Source organism: Bacillus rossius, chromosome 6 (genome assembly GCF_032445375.1).
Source record: "Bacillus rossius redtenbacheri isolate Brsri chromosome 6, Brsri_v3, whole genome shotgun sequence".
Taxonomy (NCBI): Eukaryota; Metazoa; Arthropoda; class Insecta; order Phasmatodea; family Bacillidae; genus Bacillus; species Bacillus rossius.
This window is the reverse complement of record NC_086334.1, coordinates 56,800,113-56,817,744: the sequence shown is the minus strand read 5'-3', so window position 1 is coordinate 56,817,744 and position 17,632 is coordinate 56,800,113. Positions and strand designations below refer to the sequence as shown.

The 17,632-nt window shown below is 40.0% G+C and overlaps 1 protein-coding gene across 1 annotated transcript in view; it reads left to right on the top strand.

Annotated features, from left to right (window-relative positions):
- LOC134533448 (uncharacterized) overlaps positions 1-17,632 on the top strand; it is a 47,979-nt gene that overhangs the window by 5,093 nt on the left and 25,254 nt on the right. The window contains exon 2 of the mRNA XM_063370971.1: positions 15,817-17,253. Within this exon, the coding sequence (XP_063227041.1) occupies positions 15,817-17,253 (1,437 nt within the window). The remainder of the gene's footprint in view (positions 1-15,816; positions 17,254-17,632) is intronic.

Below are 17,632 nucleotides of genomic sequence, written 5' to 3'. Positions count from 1 at the left end.
TTCGGCCATATTGAAGACTTGGGCGGCTGGTGTTCAAGATAATTCTATAACTACACTTCTAAATGCCGTTGTATTCTGCAGTCTTGGAGTCATCATTTTATATTTCTTTCTAAACTCCTTAAGCAGTGAATTTATAGAAAGTGAATTGACGTGGGGAAAAACTTGACTTTTTATTATGCTTAAATGGAAGTTGTTTGTATTTGAAAAATAAATTTCCTCACTTGCTCTCTCTAGAGAATTTAGTTTGTACTGCTCTAGATTGACCAACGAGAACGCAGTCCTTTCATTACAGAACGATCACGATTCATTGGAAATTAGCATTGTTCTGTCAGAAATATTTTTTCCTACCAAAATAGTACGAAGAAGGCATGGTGTTTTGTAGTCTATCTCCGTCGAAAATCATTCTCGCGATACAATATCGACTCTGTGTGCAGTACTGCACACGTTAGTGGCTGGGTAACTGTGGCGCACAAATGCTGGGTTTTCTTGCGACTGTACACTGTCACAACACCTGTCCCCGCTGAGACTGCGGGATACTGATATTACAATGACCTTTCACGAGCAGTCGTAGAGGCACCGCTTAGTCAAGTGCAGGACTACGTTCCAGTTGTTATTACGTCGACAAGTAAGCTAGCGTACACAGCACGCATAGGTCTAAACAATCGACCTGCCACCACTGATTTATATAAATATTGCGGTTATTTTACTATTAATTTCAACAGCTTCTTTAAACATGCAATGCAACAAGAACATCTCGTGTGATTTCGTAAAAGTGACGCTCATTTGGAACGTGCTTTATGTACTTTGGTATCAAACGTCTGCAATTCACCAGGAAATAACTATACCCTGTTATAAAATTATTCAGAAGTTTGCCAAACTACCTAACGTATAGGCATTATAATAATTTACGAATTGTATTAAAAACTGTATATTTGTTGAGGAAAAAAAAATAATGTTTACAGAAAATATACCACATAAGTAGGGACAGGAAAAATTCGCGGGTTCAATGACCTCCAGGATGAACTCCATAGTTCTACGTACACTCGGTCAAATGTCACATCCTCATTGGCTGCTGTTTGTGAGACGTTCCGACCTAGCAGCCTGTGATTCGTATAAAGCTTTGGTTGGGTGTTTCTCATTGGCCCAGAGACCTCCAGGTGAATTGTGAGCCAATAGCAGAGGCAGCACTGAGGTGTAACCAATTGTATTTTATCCTATCGCGAAATGAATCCGCGAATTTTTCCGATCCCTACACATAAGTATAGTAAATTTCTTGAACAGTGTTTACTTCCAGTACTTAAAGAGTTTGTAAAAAGCGTAGCTACAACTCTGGAAGAAAGTGCTCACGCCAGATGTGTTCACGGAGCACAGTTGTCACCACTGGAGACGCATGTGGGGCACACGGCGGAAGTGGCGCACCTCGCGAGGCGCGGAGACCACTCTTCGGCGAGAGAGCACTTAGCGCCCTCCTGTACGAGGGGGGGGGGGGGTTGCAGTGTGGCCAACTGGAACGTGCTGGCATTGTTCGCTGCCCCACACAGAGCTTCCAGCGCCTGCCGCCTCGCTGTCGTCGCTCTTCCTGTCGGTAGCTCCGGCGCACACCGTCTTCAGACGTCCCAAAAGATATTTGAATTTGAAAAAGGTGTGCGTCATACATGAAACTTCATACTTCAATAACCCACTCAGCTGATGAAACCAAATGTTCATTCATCCACTTGAACAATGGAGGTCGTACGTTGTAACAACCATGACGACGGAAAACCTGCAAAACAAGGTCTTAGTTATCTGACTTTCTACTTTGCTCGTTATGTCCTCTCGCTCTTACCCCTCTCCACCACACAAAAAAAAACATCAAGCGCTCCACTCCTGTGCGTGGCACTTTTCGTTACGCCTTGATAAGACATCGCCTCGACAAACCTCCCCCGACTTGCGTAGCGCAATTTAATTCAAGCGCCAACTTAAGTGAAAGATTTTTTTTAAAGTTCGGACGTTCTAAGTTCTAACAGCTGTGAGTGTGGCGTTTATAACTGTAATATTAGCTTAGATTTAGTTTGTAAGCCACCCGCGACTAGCATAACTGTTTCAAAGCGGAAGCGTTAATAAGCGGCATAAAAAAATTCTACTTGGTGCAACATCGCGATGTGAAGTGTGAAATACTTGCACATTTTTACGGGAAATTACTGAGCGAATTTTTATTCCGTATTTGCATGAACAAAAATAATATATATAGGCTATATATTTCTTGACTACACAGAATGGCTGTTTTATAAACATATATTCAAAGCTCTTGAACTTGGCCGAAAATAATTTCTCACTCTGCTTCACATGACATATTTGCACGGGTAGCAATCACTAGGCCGAAAGTCATTTGGCCGAAATTTCGGCCTAGTGCCTTTCGGCCTACTGCCTTTCGGCCTACTGCATTTCGGCCTAGTACCTTTCGGCCTAGTGCCTGTCGGCCTACTGCCTTTCGGCCTACTGCCTTTCGGCCTACTGCATTTCGGCCTAGTGCCTGTCGGCCTAGTGCCTTTGGCCTAGTGATTTTCAGCCTACTGCCGCGGCCCCATTTGCACGGCTTAAAGCTGCCGCCTGGCCGGACGCACGAGCTCTCAGAGCGAGGGGGCGATAAGGACGAGTATGGCTCGCGCATCACGCGCATCACAGCCTCTAAGCGCCAGCCACAGAACTGGCGCGCGGTCTTCGTGTCGGAAATGCGCCTATGTGGGACTTAAAGAGGGAAAAATATAATTTTCTGGTAGAAATGTTATGGTAAAGATCCCTTGCACGTGTTTATGCTGCACTCAGAACTTAAAAACTCCCATGAAAAAAAAAAACATTTTGGCCTTTTCTGCTGTTCAAAGATACACGTAACTGAAGAAACCGTTAAAGTAATTCACAGGAAAGCGCAATGAATCCTACGTGCTATTTGTAATCAGATTATTTTGTAAATATGGAAAGTTTACTAGATGGCGCGGTCACACCCGGAACATATATATGTTTATACATATAAGTATAAACATAAATGTGTGTATGTATATATGTATATATGAAAACATATGTTCGGCGGGCCAACCGGGCGGCCACCTTAAAGTCACTTAGTTGCACGCAGCGTGACGCAGCTTGGAGCATAGGGACTACTGGGCTTTTGATACGTGTGCCGATGTCACCCTAAGTAATTCCTAATTTAGATACGAAAGTAAAGCCAGGTAAGCAGATCCCTATACTTTTAGCAAGGAATTCTTCTTACACAGAAAGTAAAATTGTGTACTGTTACAAAATACTCCTTTGGAAACCAGTTAACAAGAAATTGCTTGTAATACGATTCGAAAGATATTTTACTTGTAAGACTCGTGGATATGGTTATTTTTGCATTGTCGAAATACTTTTTCAAGATAATTCTGAGTATTTAATACGAAAATTGGCCCATAATTTTATGTTTAATTGGTGTTACATTCATATATATATTTCAAACCAGGAAAAAGATAATTGAATATTCAATCATTGAACTTCATTTTGTTTTATTATACTTATAAAGTGCTCAGTTAATACTTTAAAGCTATTCAGTGAACGGTTTATAATTAATTTTAACTATTGTTTTCATTTAATGCACAAATGTATTTGCAATTTCGCGTGTATATTTTTGTTCCATATAAGTAGTATGTAAATGACGGTCCGGGCACAGGGTCCAGGGTGAGGATTGAGGATTGTGCCGACGGCCATCTTGGATTGTGACGTCACGGCGGTCATCTTGGATGGTTGTGACCTTGACCTTTGACCTTGACCTGGAATTTTACCTTCAAAATGTGTCAAAATTCTCCAAAATTGGGCAAAATTTACCCAAAATTCTTCAAAATTTCCATTTTTGTGGAAAAAAAATTCCACCAAAAAATCTGAAAAAATAAAAAAAAATAAAACATTTCTCTTTTCGAGGGAAAAATTCCCGTTTCGAGGGAAAATTTCCCGTTTTTAGTCCTTAAAAATCCCGGTGGCTAGAAATGTCCATATAACGGCTTAAGCATCCATGTCTACAGCCGCAGATAAGCCTCTGACGTCATCATGGATTATGACGTCACTGTTGCAATTATCGTTACGACCGCCATCTTTAACTTTTTTATTTATTATCCGATTTTAATGATTTTTTTTAAAAATTATAAAAAAATTCAAATAATAAAATTTTAATAAATTATTTATAAAAATTGTACTTTAACGACACGGAGTTCGGAGTCCTTGGTTCGAACCCGACGAGTGCAAAAAAAATTAAAAATGGCGACCGATCCTTCCCTCACAGTGGACGCAGGCAGACTGACCCCCACCACTTTTACCAATGCACATATACCATCAGGTAGTATGACGTCATGTCCGCCATATTGAAAATCCGTAATTTTAATGCTAGAAAATCGGGAAAAATTTCAAAAATCATTAAAAAAATTAATCAATCGAATTAAATAATAGAAATTTAATAAAATATAACTTATAAACCACTGTAGCACGTATCGTTATGGTCGCCATCTTGGATTATATAATTTTAGCATGTTTCGTTACGCCCGCCATCTTGTCTTCGTCTGCTGGAGACCACCATGTTGTTATCGTTGGCTAGAGTGCGCTGACGCCATGTTAGTATAATTCTTACCCGCTAGAGTGCAGTAATCATTTATTATTACTGTGACACCCCCCATCTTGTCATTTGGCCGCCATCTTGAAAATCCGTAATTATTTAGATAGAGATGCGGGAAAAAGTTCAAAATTCATTAAATAAATTTGTAATCTATATACTGATTGATTCGATCGCTTCCTGTCCTTGGTTCGATACTCGATCGATTCAAAATATATTTTTATTCATGTAAAAAATAATAATTTCAAAAAAAGAAACATGTTCAAAATTCTTAAAGAGACTTTAAATCCTCTACTACCATCATCCTAAAAGCCATCATGACCGACATATTGGAAATTCGTAATTGTAATGCTAGAGATTCGGGAAAAAGTTCAAAATTCATTAAATAAATTTGTAATCTATATACTGATTGATAAAGGTCCTTGGTACGATTCGGAATGAAGATGAAAAAAAAATAAACATAATATAATAGTGGCAGGTTCGACAAAGAAAACAACACAAGTTATTTCACAAAATAAAATTTATTACATAATTTCTACTTTACTACACGAACACTTGCGAAAGCCAGCAATCTTATAAACATTTAGGTCCGCATAGGCGTGAAATGACTAATTCTTAGCTCCAATCTGCTTACACTAGAAAGAGTCCAGCCAGAACCTTTACAGACATAGTCCTCCTCTTCTTGACAGAGTTTCTGGATACCATTTTTAACAGTATGCTTCACATCGTCAGAACTGTAAATTACTGCAGCCGATGTCTTGAATGCACACTTCTTCACTTCGTCATCGAATGGATACGGCTTTCCATATATACAGTCCAACCACAAGTTATATTTTAATGGACCGTTTGTTGCTACGTCATCAGTAAGCTGATTGATTATGTTCTGTCTGATATCGTCAAGAAAATTACAAATGTCTTTCGACTCACCTAACGTATTTAGATAATAGTAGTCTTTCAATGTTCCACGAAATGCAGACTGCGCCAATAGAACCCACTTGTAATGCGCCGAACATAGTCTTATGTTTATTTTCATGTTCAGACGCCATACCAATCGGTTGCTGCACATCGATTTTCATGCTTGTTCTCTTACGAGTCTCCAATCTAAAGCGAGGAGTCGAAATTTCTACAGGTAATTCTTCAGCAGACACACGGACCTTACCGTTGCAATTTTTCACATGCCGTCGCAAACTATCAATACGTGTAAACCATTCATGACACCCATCACAGCGAAACTTTATACGAGAAAGATTCTTCTTGCATTTACTCCGCTCATGTCTTCGTGCATCATGAGAAAATGCGAACGACATATCACAGTAGCTGCAAGGATACCGTGGTGATGAAGACGATCCTTTCAGACCCGAACCAGATGATGTTGTTGCAGCAGTTACGCCATCTCCAGGCATACTCTTATGCACATCGATGCATCGTTGTTGCACCGATACCTTTACTTTCTGCCGCTCTGCAGGACCTTTACATGTCTCCAAGTGATGCTTCAAATTAGCATTTCTTGTAAATTGCTTGCGACACTTAATACAGCCAAACATTTTACGATAATGGTTCTTAGCACATTCTCTCCTCTCGTGTCGTCGAGCATTGCTGTTGTTTAAGAAAATCTTGTCACAGTAACAACACTGATGTTCGTTAGTTGTTGTTGAATCACCATCCATTGAAGTTTCCATCGAGGGCGAAACGAAGTTCGACGAGTTTTCCTGCGTAGTCAGCACCACCGGCATTAAAGTCTCTCCTGCTGACGGTATCGCGACTGATGAAATCTCCTCTTTTGATGACGTCGTCGTTGCCAACGGGATAAACATTCTTTAATTTTTTAATATCACCTCCGTAGTGTACACCAATATATGACGGGTTACGATTTAAGACCATAAATTTTCCACAAGTCTGTTAGTTTTATTTCGGGAAGTAATAAATTATTTCTCAAAAATAATAAATCTAGTTCCTATCAGATTTGCTCTAATGTTACGGCATTACCTGTACCTGCACTTTACCTAAATATCTCCCATAAAAATCTTAAGAATGCAGATGACATACACAGTCAAAAATAATTTTAGCAAAAAAAAACAGTTTTCAGCATTATTGGTAAAAAAAATAATACACACAAACAAGACATAACGCGCATTACAAATTCGACCAAAATTACGGGTCCCATTTAGTTTATTGCATTAAAATAAACAATGTAGGTTAGATAAGAATGAATAAAAAATTCTTTAATTCTATAATTTATTTAAAATTGTACATTTCGACCATCAAAACACGAAGTGGCGTATCTGTAAAATGCCAACTTTTCAGGAGAGCAAAAATAAGAAAAGCACCTATGTTTGAAGTGCTATACCGCACAATCCCAAACTAGAAAACCCTTCATTTAATTTTTTATATATATTTAAGATGTCTGACTTGGGTTACCTATAATTACTTTATTTATTACAAATTTATATTTTAAGATTTATAATAAAATATAAAAAATGTTGTAGTTACGCCACTTCGTGTTTTGTTGTTTTCATTCATTGCAGAGTTACGCCGCGAAATAAAACATTTAAATAATGAAAAATGTTCAAGTTTTATTACTTATAACAATACAAATCGTTTGTTAGTACAAACACTAAAGGTTATTAGGAAAGTATATCATATTAGCAGTAAATAACTCAATCACTCAGCATTAATTATTGGGCCTTCTTCACACAGTGTATTATTAAAAAAAAATTTTAATCGAGTAGCTTCACATAATATGTTATGGTTTTAAAAAAGTAGAGGTTTGAAAACTGCTTACATAAAAATTTTTACTATAGTGAAACTAACATGTATACATTGAAAAATCTACACTCTTAAACAAAAATTTCTAAACAACAAAAACTAGGCAAAATAATTATTATCAGAACTACAATATCCACTTAGTGATACTCAACTTTGTTGGTTTCATAAAATAAAAAATTTGTTTTAAAAAAAAGTAAAATAAAATAACCTGATGTCAATTTCAATAATAACAGTACTGTTTAGCTTTAAAAACCATACAAAATGATAAAAAAACTTATCTTAACTAAATAATATTGATTGATAAAATATCAATAACAAAGAAGAAACACTAATAACGATATTCAAGTTTCATCTCTTCTAGACAACAATCTTTGAAAAGTTAATTAGGTAAGGACCTGTAATAGTTCTGAAACTCTGCAGCCCTTACAACGGGAGTAGGTCCTTCGCAAAGTGATATCAGATCCTTGAACTTTTCTTTTGTTATAGCCTGCGGTAGAACGTTGAGACGATCTAGGGGCATCTTCAGGTTCTTGTCAGCATCACGTTTTACAGTAAATGACCTGTACGTTTCATCAAGATGGCTGTTCTTGAAAAAAACTGTTGTAGGATGGTCTTTCTTAAAAGCATACTCTACCATGTTAGGCCAATTTATGGGTTGTCCTTTTTCGTTATCCTCTCGAATGGTGAGAATGCGCAGTTCTTTGGAGAGTCTTTTAAAGTCCAAAAAGTCCCTTGTTTCCATTTGATGGACTATGTAAGGATGCGCCCTTCTGGCGAGTTTAATTATTGGTACCAGCTGGGAAGGAACAAACAGATCGCCTGCTTGATTTATGGCATGGCCAATCGCACTGTGAGCAGCATCACCTTCATTTTGACCATGGTAAGGTTCAAAAAATCTCAAACTAATTTCAGAAATGTTAGAGCTATTGAACAAAAAGTAAAGGAACATTGCAGGCAGAATACTATTTTTGTTCTGGCCAGAACAGCCATCAGCAAACAAAGTCACTTTTTTGCCTACGTTGTTTTTATCATGCTCCTTAAGCATGAGGAATATGCAAGAAGCAATTTCAGATGAACCTCTTTTACTTATTGACTCATTCCAAGTAAAACAATGACAGTCCTTGGTTCCCAAGTCGTATATTGTAAAGTTGTACACTGATAAGCGTCTTTTATAAAATACGGCGCTCTCGTTGGTTTTCGGCAAGAAGATTACTTGCTGAAGGTCAAATACTAAACAAACATTAGTTTTGTTTTCAATTGCTGCTGCTTTACACCTTTCCTTTATTGCTCTAACTTTTGTTTTTTCCGCAATGTGTTGGTCATACCTCTGTTTAATTCTGTCCTTTGTGTCTCCATCGCCTGTCTTGTAAGTCATACAGAGAGTACACATATCTTTTTTACGATGATGAAAACTTAAATTTAAACTTCTAAAAATAAGTCTGTATAACCCGATGCTGCCCTTGTTGGCGTTGGGATCTTCACTTTGGTAAAGGTTAAACATTTTTTTAATATTCAAATCATCATGTAGAAATTCTCTGGTTGTATTAGCCCTGCAGTAATGCGCTTCTACTCTTGGAAATCTGTTGATGTGATCGGTCATTCGCTTACGAATATCTGCATCTCTAGCTGCTAGGGTTTCCTGTCTTCCTCCACGCTTTTCTGGTTCTAAAACACCTGTCTCTGCTACTTTTCCAACAGCTGTTCTTGCTGTTCGTTCACTAATACTAAGAGTATTAAGAAAAAACTTTTTGCACACTGCTTCTTTTTCATTTTTTAATGTTAAAAAATACTGTTTTGACTGTGCTCTACGACTGTCGCCAACTGTAGTTTTGCGTTTTGTTGCCCCTGACACTATGTGTCTTGCAATGAACTCTCGTTGTAATTGAAGACTACCCATAGCATAGTACGACTTGAAAATATTTTGTCTGTCTTCATCTGTAAATTTACTACAAGACTTCTTGGTTTTCTCACAGAATCTACCAATGCAACGGTCTTTAATTTCTCTTGGAGCAACTAAATTGTAAGACTTTTCTTGTGTATAGCCGTGACCAGTGTTTCTCCTTTGTTTTCTTTCTTTCTGTCTATTTATTTTGTACCGTTTTTCTAAGGGAAATTCTCGTGCAGACCCTTCTGTAACAAAATCTTCTGGCTCTCTTGGCTCTTCGATGAGCGTTTCCAATTTTTCTAAATTATCTGTATGGTTTTTGCACTCATCACTTTCCTCAAAATGTCTAAATCATAGTAACTCAAGACATCTCACACAAGCTGCAAAAATCTCTAAGTTACAACCGTTGGAAGTACATGTAGAATGCATGGGATCTGTATTATCAATATTATTCTTTTCTGCAAACTTAGGTTGGGGTTTCTTCTTTTTCTTCTTTGGAGATTTAGCAATGAATCTTTCATCGCTGCTATCAGTTAAAACAATATGGTCACATTCATTTTTTGACCAGTGGGATTTGCAAACAAGCAATCCACAACAACATGTTTGAACACCTACTAGTTTACATTTTTTTAATTCGCACAGTTCTGTAAAATCTGGATCCGCGTCGCTGTCATCGGGTTCACTACCAAAACAATTTAAGTCTACATTAGAGGCTATATCTGTATTTCCAAATGAAGTGTTGGGGTTGTGATCAGCTTCGGTATCTCTGTTATTGCTCTTAAGGCGGGAAAGAGGCACAAATTCGGCCAATGCCTGTTCGTCTTCATCAGACATGCTATCTGAATCACTGTTTTCTAACAATATTATTGTTCCAAAATAAAATGTTTTATTGTAAAGCATTTTAACTTTGGAGCCTTTTTTAAAAGCATTGCCCTTATCAACTGGAATTAAATCAGTTAATCTCACCACGTTCCGGGTGCCGTCAGTCCACTTCACTAAAGCGTCCATCTTCTTTTAGTCCACTTCTTACTTGCATGCAAACTCCAGCGTCGATCTGTAAGATACAATAAGTAATGTATTATAAATATACAAAATTAAACTTGCAATGTATGTTGTAACGTCCACTTCAAAATAGCCTAGAGTTAATTTTACCTGCAGTAATAATTCACTAATAAACAGTTTATCAAACAATGCATTTAAAGGTGAACATAAGTGTTCTTGATGTACAAATTATATGCAGACTAATTTATTAACCCTTAACCACAGACATGAGGTCCCCGGGACCACACAGCGTTCTGACGCCCTCAGCCATCAGTAACCAGTAACCTCGTGGACACATGATCTTCAGTACCTTCCTACCATTCAGTCTTCTCTCTGCCGCCGGAGCGATAAGTGGTTATCTGACACCTGACTTCACGTCTGTGTTAGTGTCAGCATTATTTGCAGCGTGGGACCTCACGCCTGTATATACGCACAAAAGTTTCACGTCTGTGGTTAAGGGTTAGTTATGGTTGTAGGCCTAATAAGTAATATTTTAACAAAATGCTTACCTAGGCTCTACATCTAAAGCATGTGTTGTGATGGACAGACGAGCAGATAGTGGTGCAGATCAGTATATAGATAGTGCGGTATTGCGGTATCAGTCTTCCTTCCGGTGTTTTCCCTCTATTCCCATCTTTGTGCAACAAAACAATTAGGTTGCATTTTCCGACCGCCCCACGTGTAGTTACGCCACTTCGTGTAAAACGAGAAATAGTCAACAATTTTTTTTTTTCGGAAAACACGAACAGGCGTAAGTTAACTTAAGTCAGTACGTGTTTTGCTGAATAGTCTCCAAAACACTTACGACGAAATGAAAAAGCATTATATCTTCAAAACCATTGGGAATTAAGTTACGCCACTTCGTGACATGATAGACCACGTAAAGATATGTCTGTAGCCAGTATATCTCAACATCGGCATTTTTGCAGTTACGCCACTTCGTGTTTTGATTGTCGATTTATACACATTAAAATCTGACACTATATATATATATATCGTATACATTTCTCAGTCCACGCGACATTCATTTTTATTAAAATAAATTATTATAGTTAGTTTTAAGAGTGACAAAATACAAATAATTCATACAGATCTCGATACATCAGTTCAGGAGTGTAACACCTTAGAGGACCAGAAATTATGCTAGAAACCCGCCTTTACAAAATTTATAATGTTTTTTCAAGTAAAATTTTCGTGTAACCTGTATACCGCACTTCTCACACAAAAATTTTACACGGTCAAGATTACTTCTGCAGTCATGCTTTTCATGGATGCGTGTACTTCGTAGTCGTTCAAATCGTTTACCACAGTAGCAGCACTGATACAGATATTCATCGCAATTACCATCGCTTACCCGCTGTACAACTTGCAAATGAACTTTGCTTTTACAATGCCTAATCAAATTACTTTTGTTTGTGAAATGTACACCACACGGGTCACACGGAAATGTCACACGATTAGTGTTTCTTCTACAGACATGATTTTAATGTCTTCTTGCATGTTGACGGTATTTAAAACTTTTGCCACAGTACGTACACAGATGTCTCGTCGTTAGACCTTGAGTCACCAACGGCTCGGAAAGTATCTTACTTTCAATGTACACTGCTGTTGTAGGCGACGAAGTCCCGTATGTTGCATGAGCTGGAGATTTCCCAGTCGACATTGACAGATCATCTGTACTGGATGCCAAAGAATCTGATGTATACACGACTGATGCAGAAGCTGGGAATTGCTCACAAAATGTTGTATTTACCAAATGCGGTGTAGTTGCAGATATCGGAGTCGCCTCTGCGTTCGATAATGAACACATTGAAGTCTCTTGGAGTGAAGAGACAGTAGATACAGCCATCATCGGGATCTCTGAAGATGGTAGCCTCGTTACCATCGGAATCTCTGGAGCTGCCCTCAACGTTGTCATAGGGATCTGCTTCGTCATCATCGCCTCCGTCGTCAGGGACCCCGGTGAAGTCGCGAGACCCTCCGTCAAGATCTCTGCAGTCGGTGACCCCGTCACCATTGGGATTTGTACCGATTTCGACGTTGCTACCATTGAGTTCGGATACACATCAATATTCATATACCAGACTTAAATGCAGACAAGCCAATTCATCAGATCTGCACTGTACCACTACAAGAGGTGGACTGAGGGACCTGCTGTCTAAGACTCGCTTAAATAACAGTGTCCGCTTGTATAATACGCAAGTCAATACATCGTCCATTGTTATTACTTTAAAATATTAGGAATTTCAAGGAATACGAATTTAAATTATATATTCAAACAACTAATCGCACATCGTACATACAAGGTTCATTTAGACTTAATAGAGGAGCAAGAGTCTGTAATCAATGGAACTTTCACAACCCAAACAAAATTTAAAGTAGGTACCCAAATTTAAATATTATCATGTACAGCTACACATAACATCCAACTGACTCCAAATGACTACAACACATGACTAAAATAATTTATACGATACCAGGCTAGGTCCAAGGTCAATTTTTTTTCTGTACCTCTCATCTACAGTTCAGAGGACCTTCAGTGTTGATATAGCTACAGCCAAGACATGTCCAGTACCATACATCTTCAAAGCCTTCAAAGTCGATCCCTGTTAAGCCTTACGACAAAAGTCTCCGAAACAAGAGACCTACTCTATAAGTTTACTAGTCATTTTAAGCTTGTCATAGCACACATCGATAAATATCTTCGTAAGTAACCCAAAATATTATCAGACCACTAGCATTCGATTTATGCACATACAGTAGGTCACCAACATATTCATCAACACATAACCATTCTACATTAAGCTCCTCAATTACTTATATCAGCCTACTCGACTACACTCAGCACACATAAACTAAAATAAGTCAAATAACATCCTATTATTTATTTACATTCGAATATTTAACAGCATGCCGTCTGCTAATTAAATAAGCCTGACAGTGAACATGTTAGCAAAGTTTACTTTTATATAGGACCAGGAATCCATTGAACCTTCAGAACCTAGCTACACATACACAGTGCTGGATGCAAGGAATTCTACACTCATTAGCCATCACTGACACTCACATTCCATAATCTAATCTCAATTCGGCACTCATTTTCCATCATCGACACTCAATTCAACACTCACTTTCCATCATCGACACTCAGTTTCCATATTCGACACTCAATTCAACACTCATTTTCCATAATCGACACTCAATTCAACACTCATTTTCCATAATAGACACTCAATTCGACACTCATTTTCTATAATCGACACTCATTTTCCATAATCGTCACTCAATTCCTCACTCATTTTCCATCATCGACACCCAATTCGACACCCAATTTCCATCATCGGCACCCATGATGGCTTTTAGGATGATGGTAGTAGAGGATTTAAAGTCTCTTTAAGAATTTTGAACATGTTTCTTTTTTTGAAATTATTATTTTTTACATGAATAAAAATATATTTTGAATCGATCGAGTATCGAACCAAGGACAGGAAGCGATCGAATCAATCAGTATATGGATTACAAATTTATTTAATGAATTTTGAACTTTTTCCCGCATCTCTATCTAAATAATTACGGATTTTCAAGATGGCGGCCAAATGACAAGATGGTGGGTGTCACAGTAATAATAAATGATTACTGCACTCTAGCGGGTAAGAATTAAACTAACATGGCGTCAGCGCACTCTAGCCAACGATAACAACATGGTGGTCTCCAGCAGACGAAGACAAGATGGCGGGCGTAACGAAACATGCTAAAATTATATAATCTAAGATGGCGACCATAACGATACATGCTACAGTGGTTTATAAGTTATATTTTATTAAATTTCTATTATTTAATTCGATTGATTAATTTTTTTAATGATTTTTGAAATTTTTCCCGATTTTCTAGCATTAAAATTACGGATTTTCAATATTGCGGACATGACGTCATACTACCTGATGGTATATGTGCATTGGTAAAAGTGGTGGGGGTCAGTCTGCCTGCGTCCACTGTGAGGGAAGGATCGGTCGCCATTTTTAATTTTTTTTGCACTCGTCGGGTTCGAACCAAGGACTCCGAACTCCGTGTCGTTAAAGTACAATTTTTATAAATAATTTATTAAAATTTTATTATTTGAATTTTTTTATAATTTTTAAAAAAAAAATCATTAAAATCGGATAATAAATAAAAAAGTTAAAGATGGCGGTCGTAACGATAATTGCAACAGTGACGTCATAATCCATGATGACGTCAGAGGCTTATCTGCGGCAGTAGACATGGATGCTTAAGCCGTTATATGGACATTTCTAGCCACCGGGATTTTTAAGGACTAAAAACGGGAAATTTTCCCTCGAAACGGGAATTTTTCCCTCGAAAAGAGAAATGTTTTATTTTTTTTTTTTATTTTTTCAGATTTTTTGGTGGAATTTTTTTCCACAAAAATGGAAATTTTGAAGAATTTTGGGTAAATTTTGCTAAATTTTGGAGAATTTTGACACATTTTGAAGGTCAAATTCAAGGTCAAGGTCAAAGGTCAAGGTTACAACCATCCAAGATGGCCGCCGTGACGTCACAATCCAAGATGGCCGTCGGCACAATCCTCAATCCTCACCCTGGATCCTGTGCCCGGACCGTCATTTACATACTACTCATATACAAAAAATAATAATAATACTGTGTAAATGGGCTGACTAAAGGCACCAGGCCTAAACAGGCTAGTAAAAATGTTTGCCTAGATTCTCATAAATGCTTTTAACTAAGATCACAAGAGTAAACAAAATAAAATTGGTCAGTAAGGTAACATCTAATCATAGTTCAGCCGTGTGAAATTTAGCCTAATAATTATAGATGGCGCCTAACTGCGGGGCGTCAATTGTCCTAAGCCATTTTCAGGATAGTTGTTAGCCATTTTTTTAACGTCCTACTCCTTCCATTTACCTTGTCCCTACATCGAGGAAGGAGCTATGTCAGGTGACGTAGGTACGTACTTTCTACGCCACAGAAACACTATTCGCGCTACACGCTGTGATGGGATGGATATTAGTGGTCCCACGGACCCCCGCGATGACAGAGATGAGTGACAGGTGGTAGCGGTGACAACGTAGCGGCGAGGAAACAACTTTTTTTTTGTGACGTCAGCGGAAGGACCCGGAGGAAACCAACGTCCGTCAAGTTCCCCACCTCCCGCTGGTTGTTCCAGCCGGTAATCGAACCCGGTTCGCCGTAGTGGGAGGCGAGGAACCAGATCCCTACCCCCCGCCGTGGCTTTCATTCAACAGTCTGGAATACGGGGACCGATAATTAGGTTACACTCCACATTTTCCCCCCTGGATTTGTTTGCGATGAGTATTGGCCGGTGGTGTGTTGTTCTGCGGAGAAATAAAGAGTGGCCACATCTCCCCCTTACTTTTATACCAATTTGCCATTGCTTTGTCGTGCGCCTGCCTTTTCAGTGGTGCTCGAGGCTGTGCGTCATGTGACAGGTGACGTGACACTTCAGTGGTGCTCGAGGCTGTGCGTGATGTGACAGGTGACGTGACGTCAGTGGTGCTCGAGGCTGTGCGTGATGTGACAGGTGACGTGACGTCAGTGGTGCTCGAGGCTGTGCGTGATGTGACAGGTGACGTGACGTCAGTGGTGCTCGAGGCTGTGCGTGATGTGACAGGTGACGTGACGTCAGTGGTGCTCGAGGCTGTGCGTGATGTGACAGGTGACGTGACGTCAGTGGTGCTCGAGGCTGTGCGTGATGTGACAGGTGACGTGACGTCAGTGGTGCTCGAGGCTGTGCGTGATGTGACAGGTGACGTGACGTCAGTGGTGCTCGAGGCTGTGCGTGATGTGACAGGTGACGTGACGTCAGTGGTGCTCGAGGCTGTGCGTGATGTGACAGGTGACGTGACGTCAGTGGTGCTCGAGGCTGTGCGTGATGTGACAGGTGACGTGACGTCAGTGGTGCTCGAGGCTGTGCGTGATGTGACAGGTGACGTGACGTCAGTGGTGCTCGAGGCTGTGCGTGATGTGACAGGTGACGTGACGTCAGTGGCGCTCGAGGCTGTGCGTGATGTGACAGGTGACACGTCAGTGGCGCTCGAGGCTGTGCGTGATGTGACAGGTGACGTGACGTCAGTGGTGCTCGAGGCTGTGCGTGATGTGACAGGTGACGTGACGTCAGTGGTGCTCGAGGCTGTGCGTGATGTGACAGGTGACGTGACGTCAGTGGTGCTCGAGGCTGTGCGTGATGTGACAGGTGACGTGACGTCAGTGGTGCTCGAGGCTGTGCGTGATGTGACAGGTGACGTGACGTCAGTGGTGCTCGAGGCTGTGCGTGATGTGACAGGTGACGTGACGTCAGTGGCGCTCGAGGCTGTGCGTGATGTGACAGGTGACGTGACGTCAGTGGTGCTCGAGGCTGTGCGTGATGTGACAGGTGACGTGACGTCAGTGGTGCTCGAGGCTGTGCGTGATGTGACAGGTGACGTGACGTCAGTGGTGCTCGAGGCTGTGCGTGATGTGACAGGTGACGTGACGTCAGTGGCGCTCGAGGCTGTGCGTGATGTGACAGGTGACGTGACGTCAGTGGCGCTCGAGGCTGTGCGTGATGTGACAGGTGACGTGACGTCAGTGGTGCTCGAGGCTGTGCGTGATGTGACAGGTGACGTGACGTCAGTGGTGCTCGAGGCTGTGCGTGATGTGACAGGTGACGTGACGTCAGTGGCGCTCGAGGCTGTGCGTGATGTGACAGGTGACGTGACGTCAGTGGTGCTCGAGGCTGTGCGTGATGTGACAGGTGACGTGACGTCAGTGGTGCTCGAGGCTGTGCGTGATGTGACAGGTGACGTGACGTCAGTGGTGCTCGAGGCTGTGCGTGATGTGACAGGTGACGTGACGTCAGTGGCGCTCGAGGCTGTGCGTGATGTGACAGGTGACGTGACGTCAGTGGTGCTCGAGGCTGTGCGTGATGTGACAGGTGACACGTCAGTGGCGCTCGAGGCTGTGCGTGACAGCGACGGACGGGTCCCCACTCGGATCACAATACAACGCGAGGAGGGGGGAAAAAATTTCAAGAGAGACACGTATTTAACCGTTTTAGTGTTTTTTTTAATTATTATTTTTAAAATATATATATATTTTTTTTAGGTTTGTTTTGTTAAAGGTTGCACGCGTTTTGAACGTTTTCCCATGAAAAATAAAAACATTTTATTTTATATATAAAGTAGAAAATCTTTTATAAAAAACAACATACTAAAATCCATTTTCTTATATTTTTTTATCCAAAATTTTAAAGTATTTATGATCGTCTATTTGCCAAGCATATAATGGCGCGATAAAGAAAGATATTAGAAAAT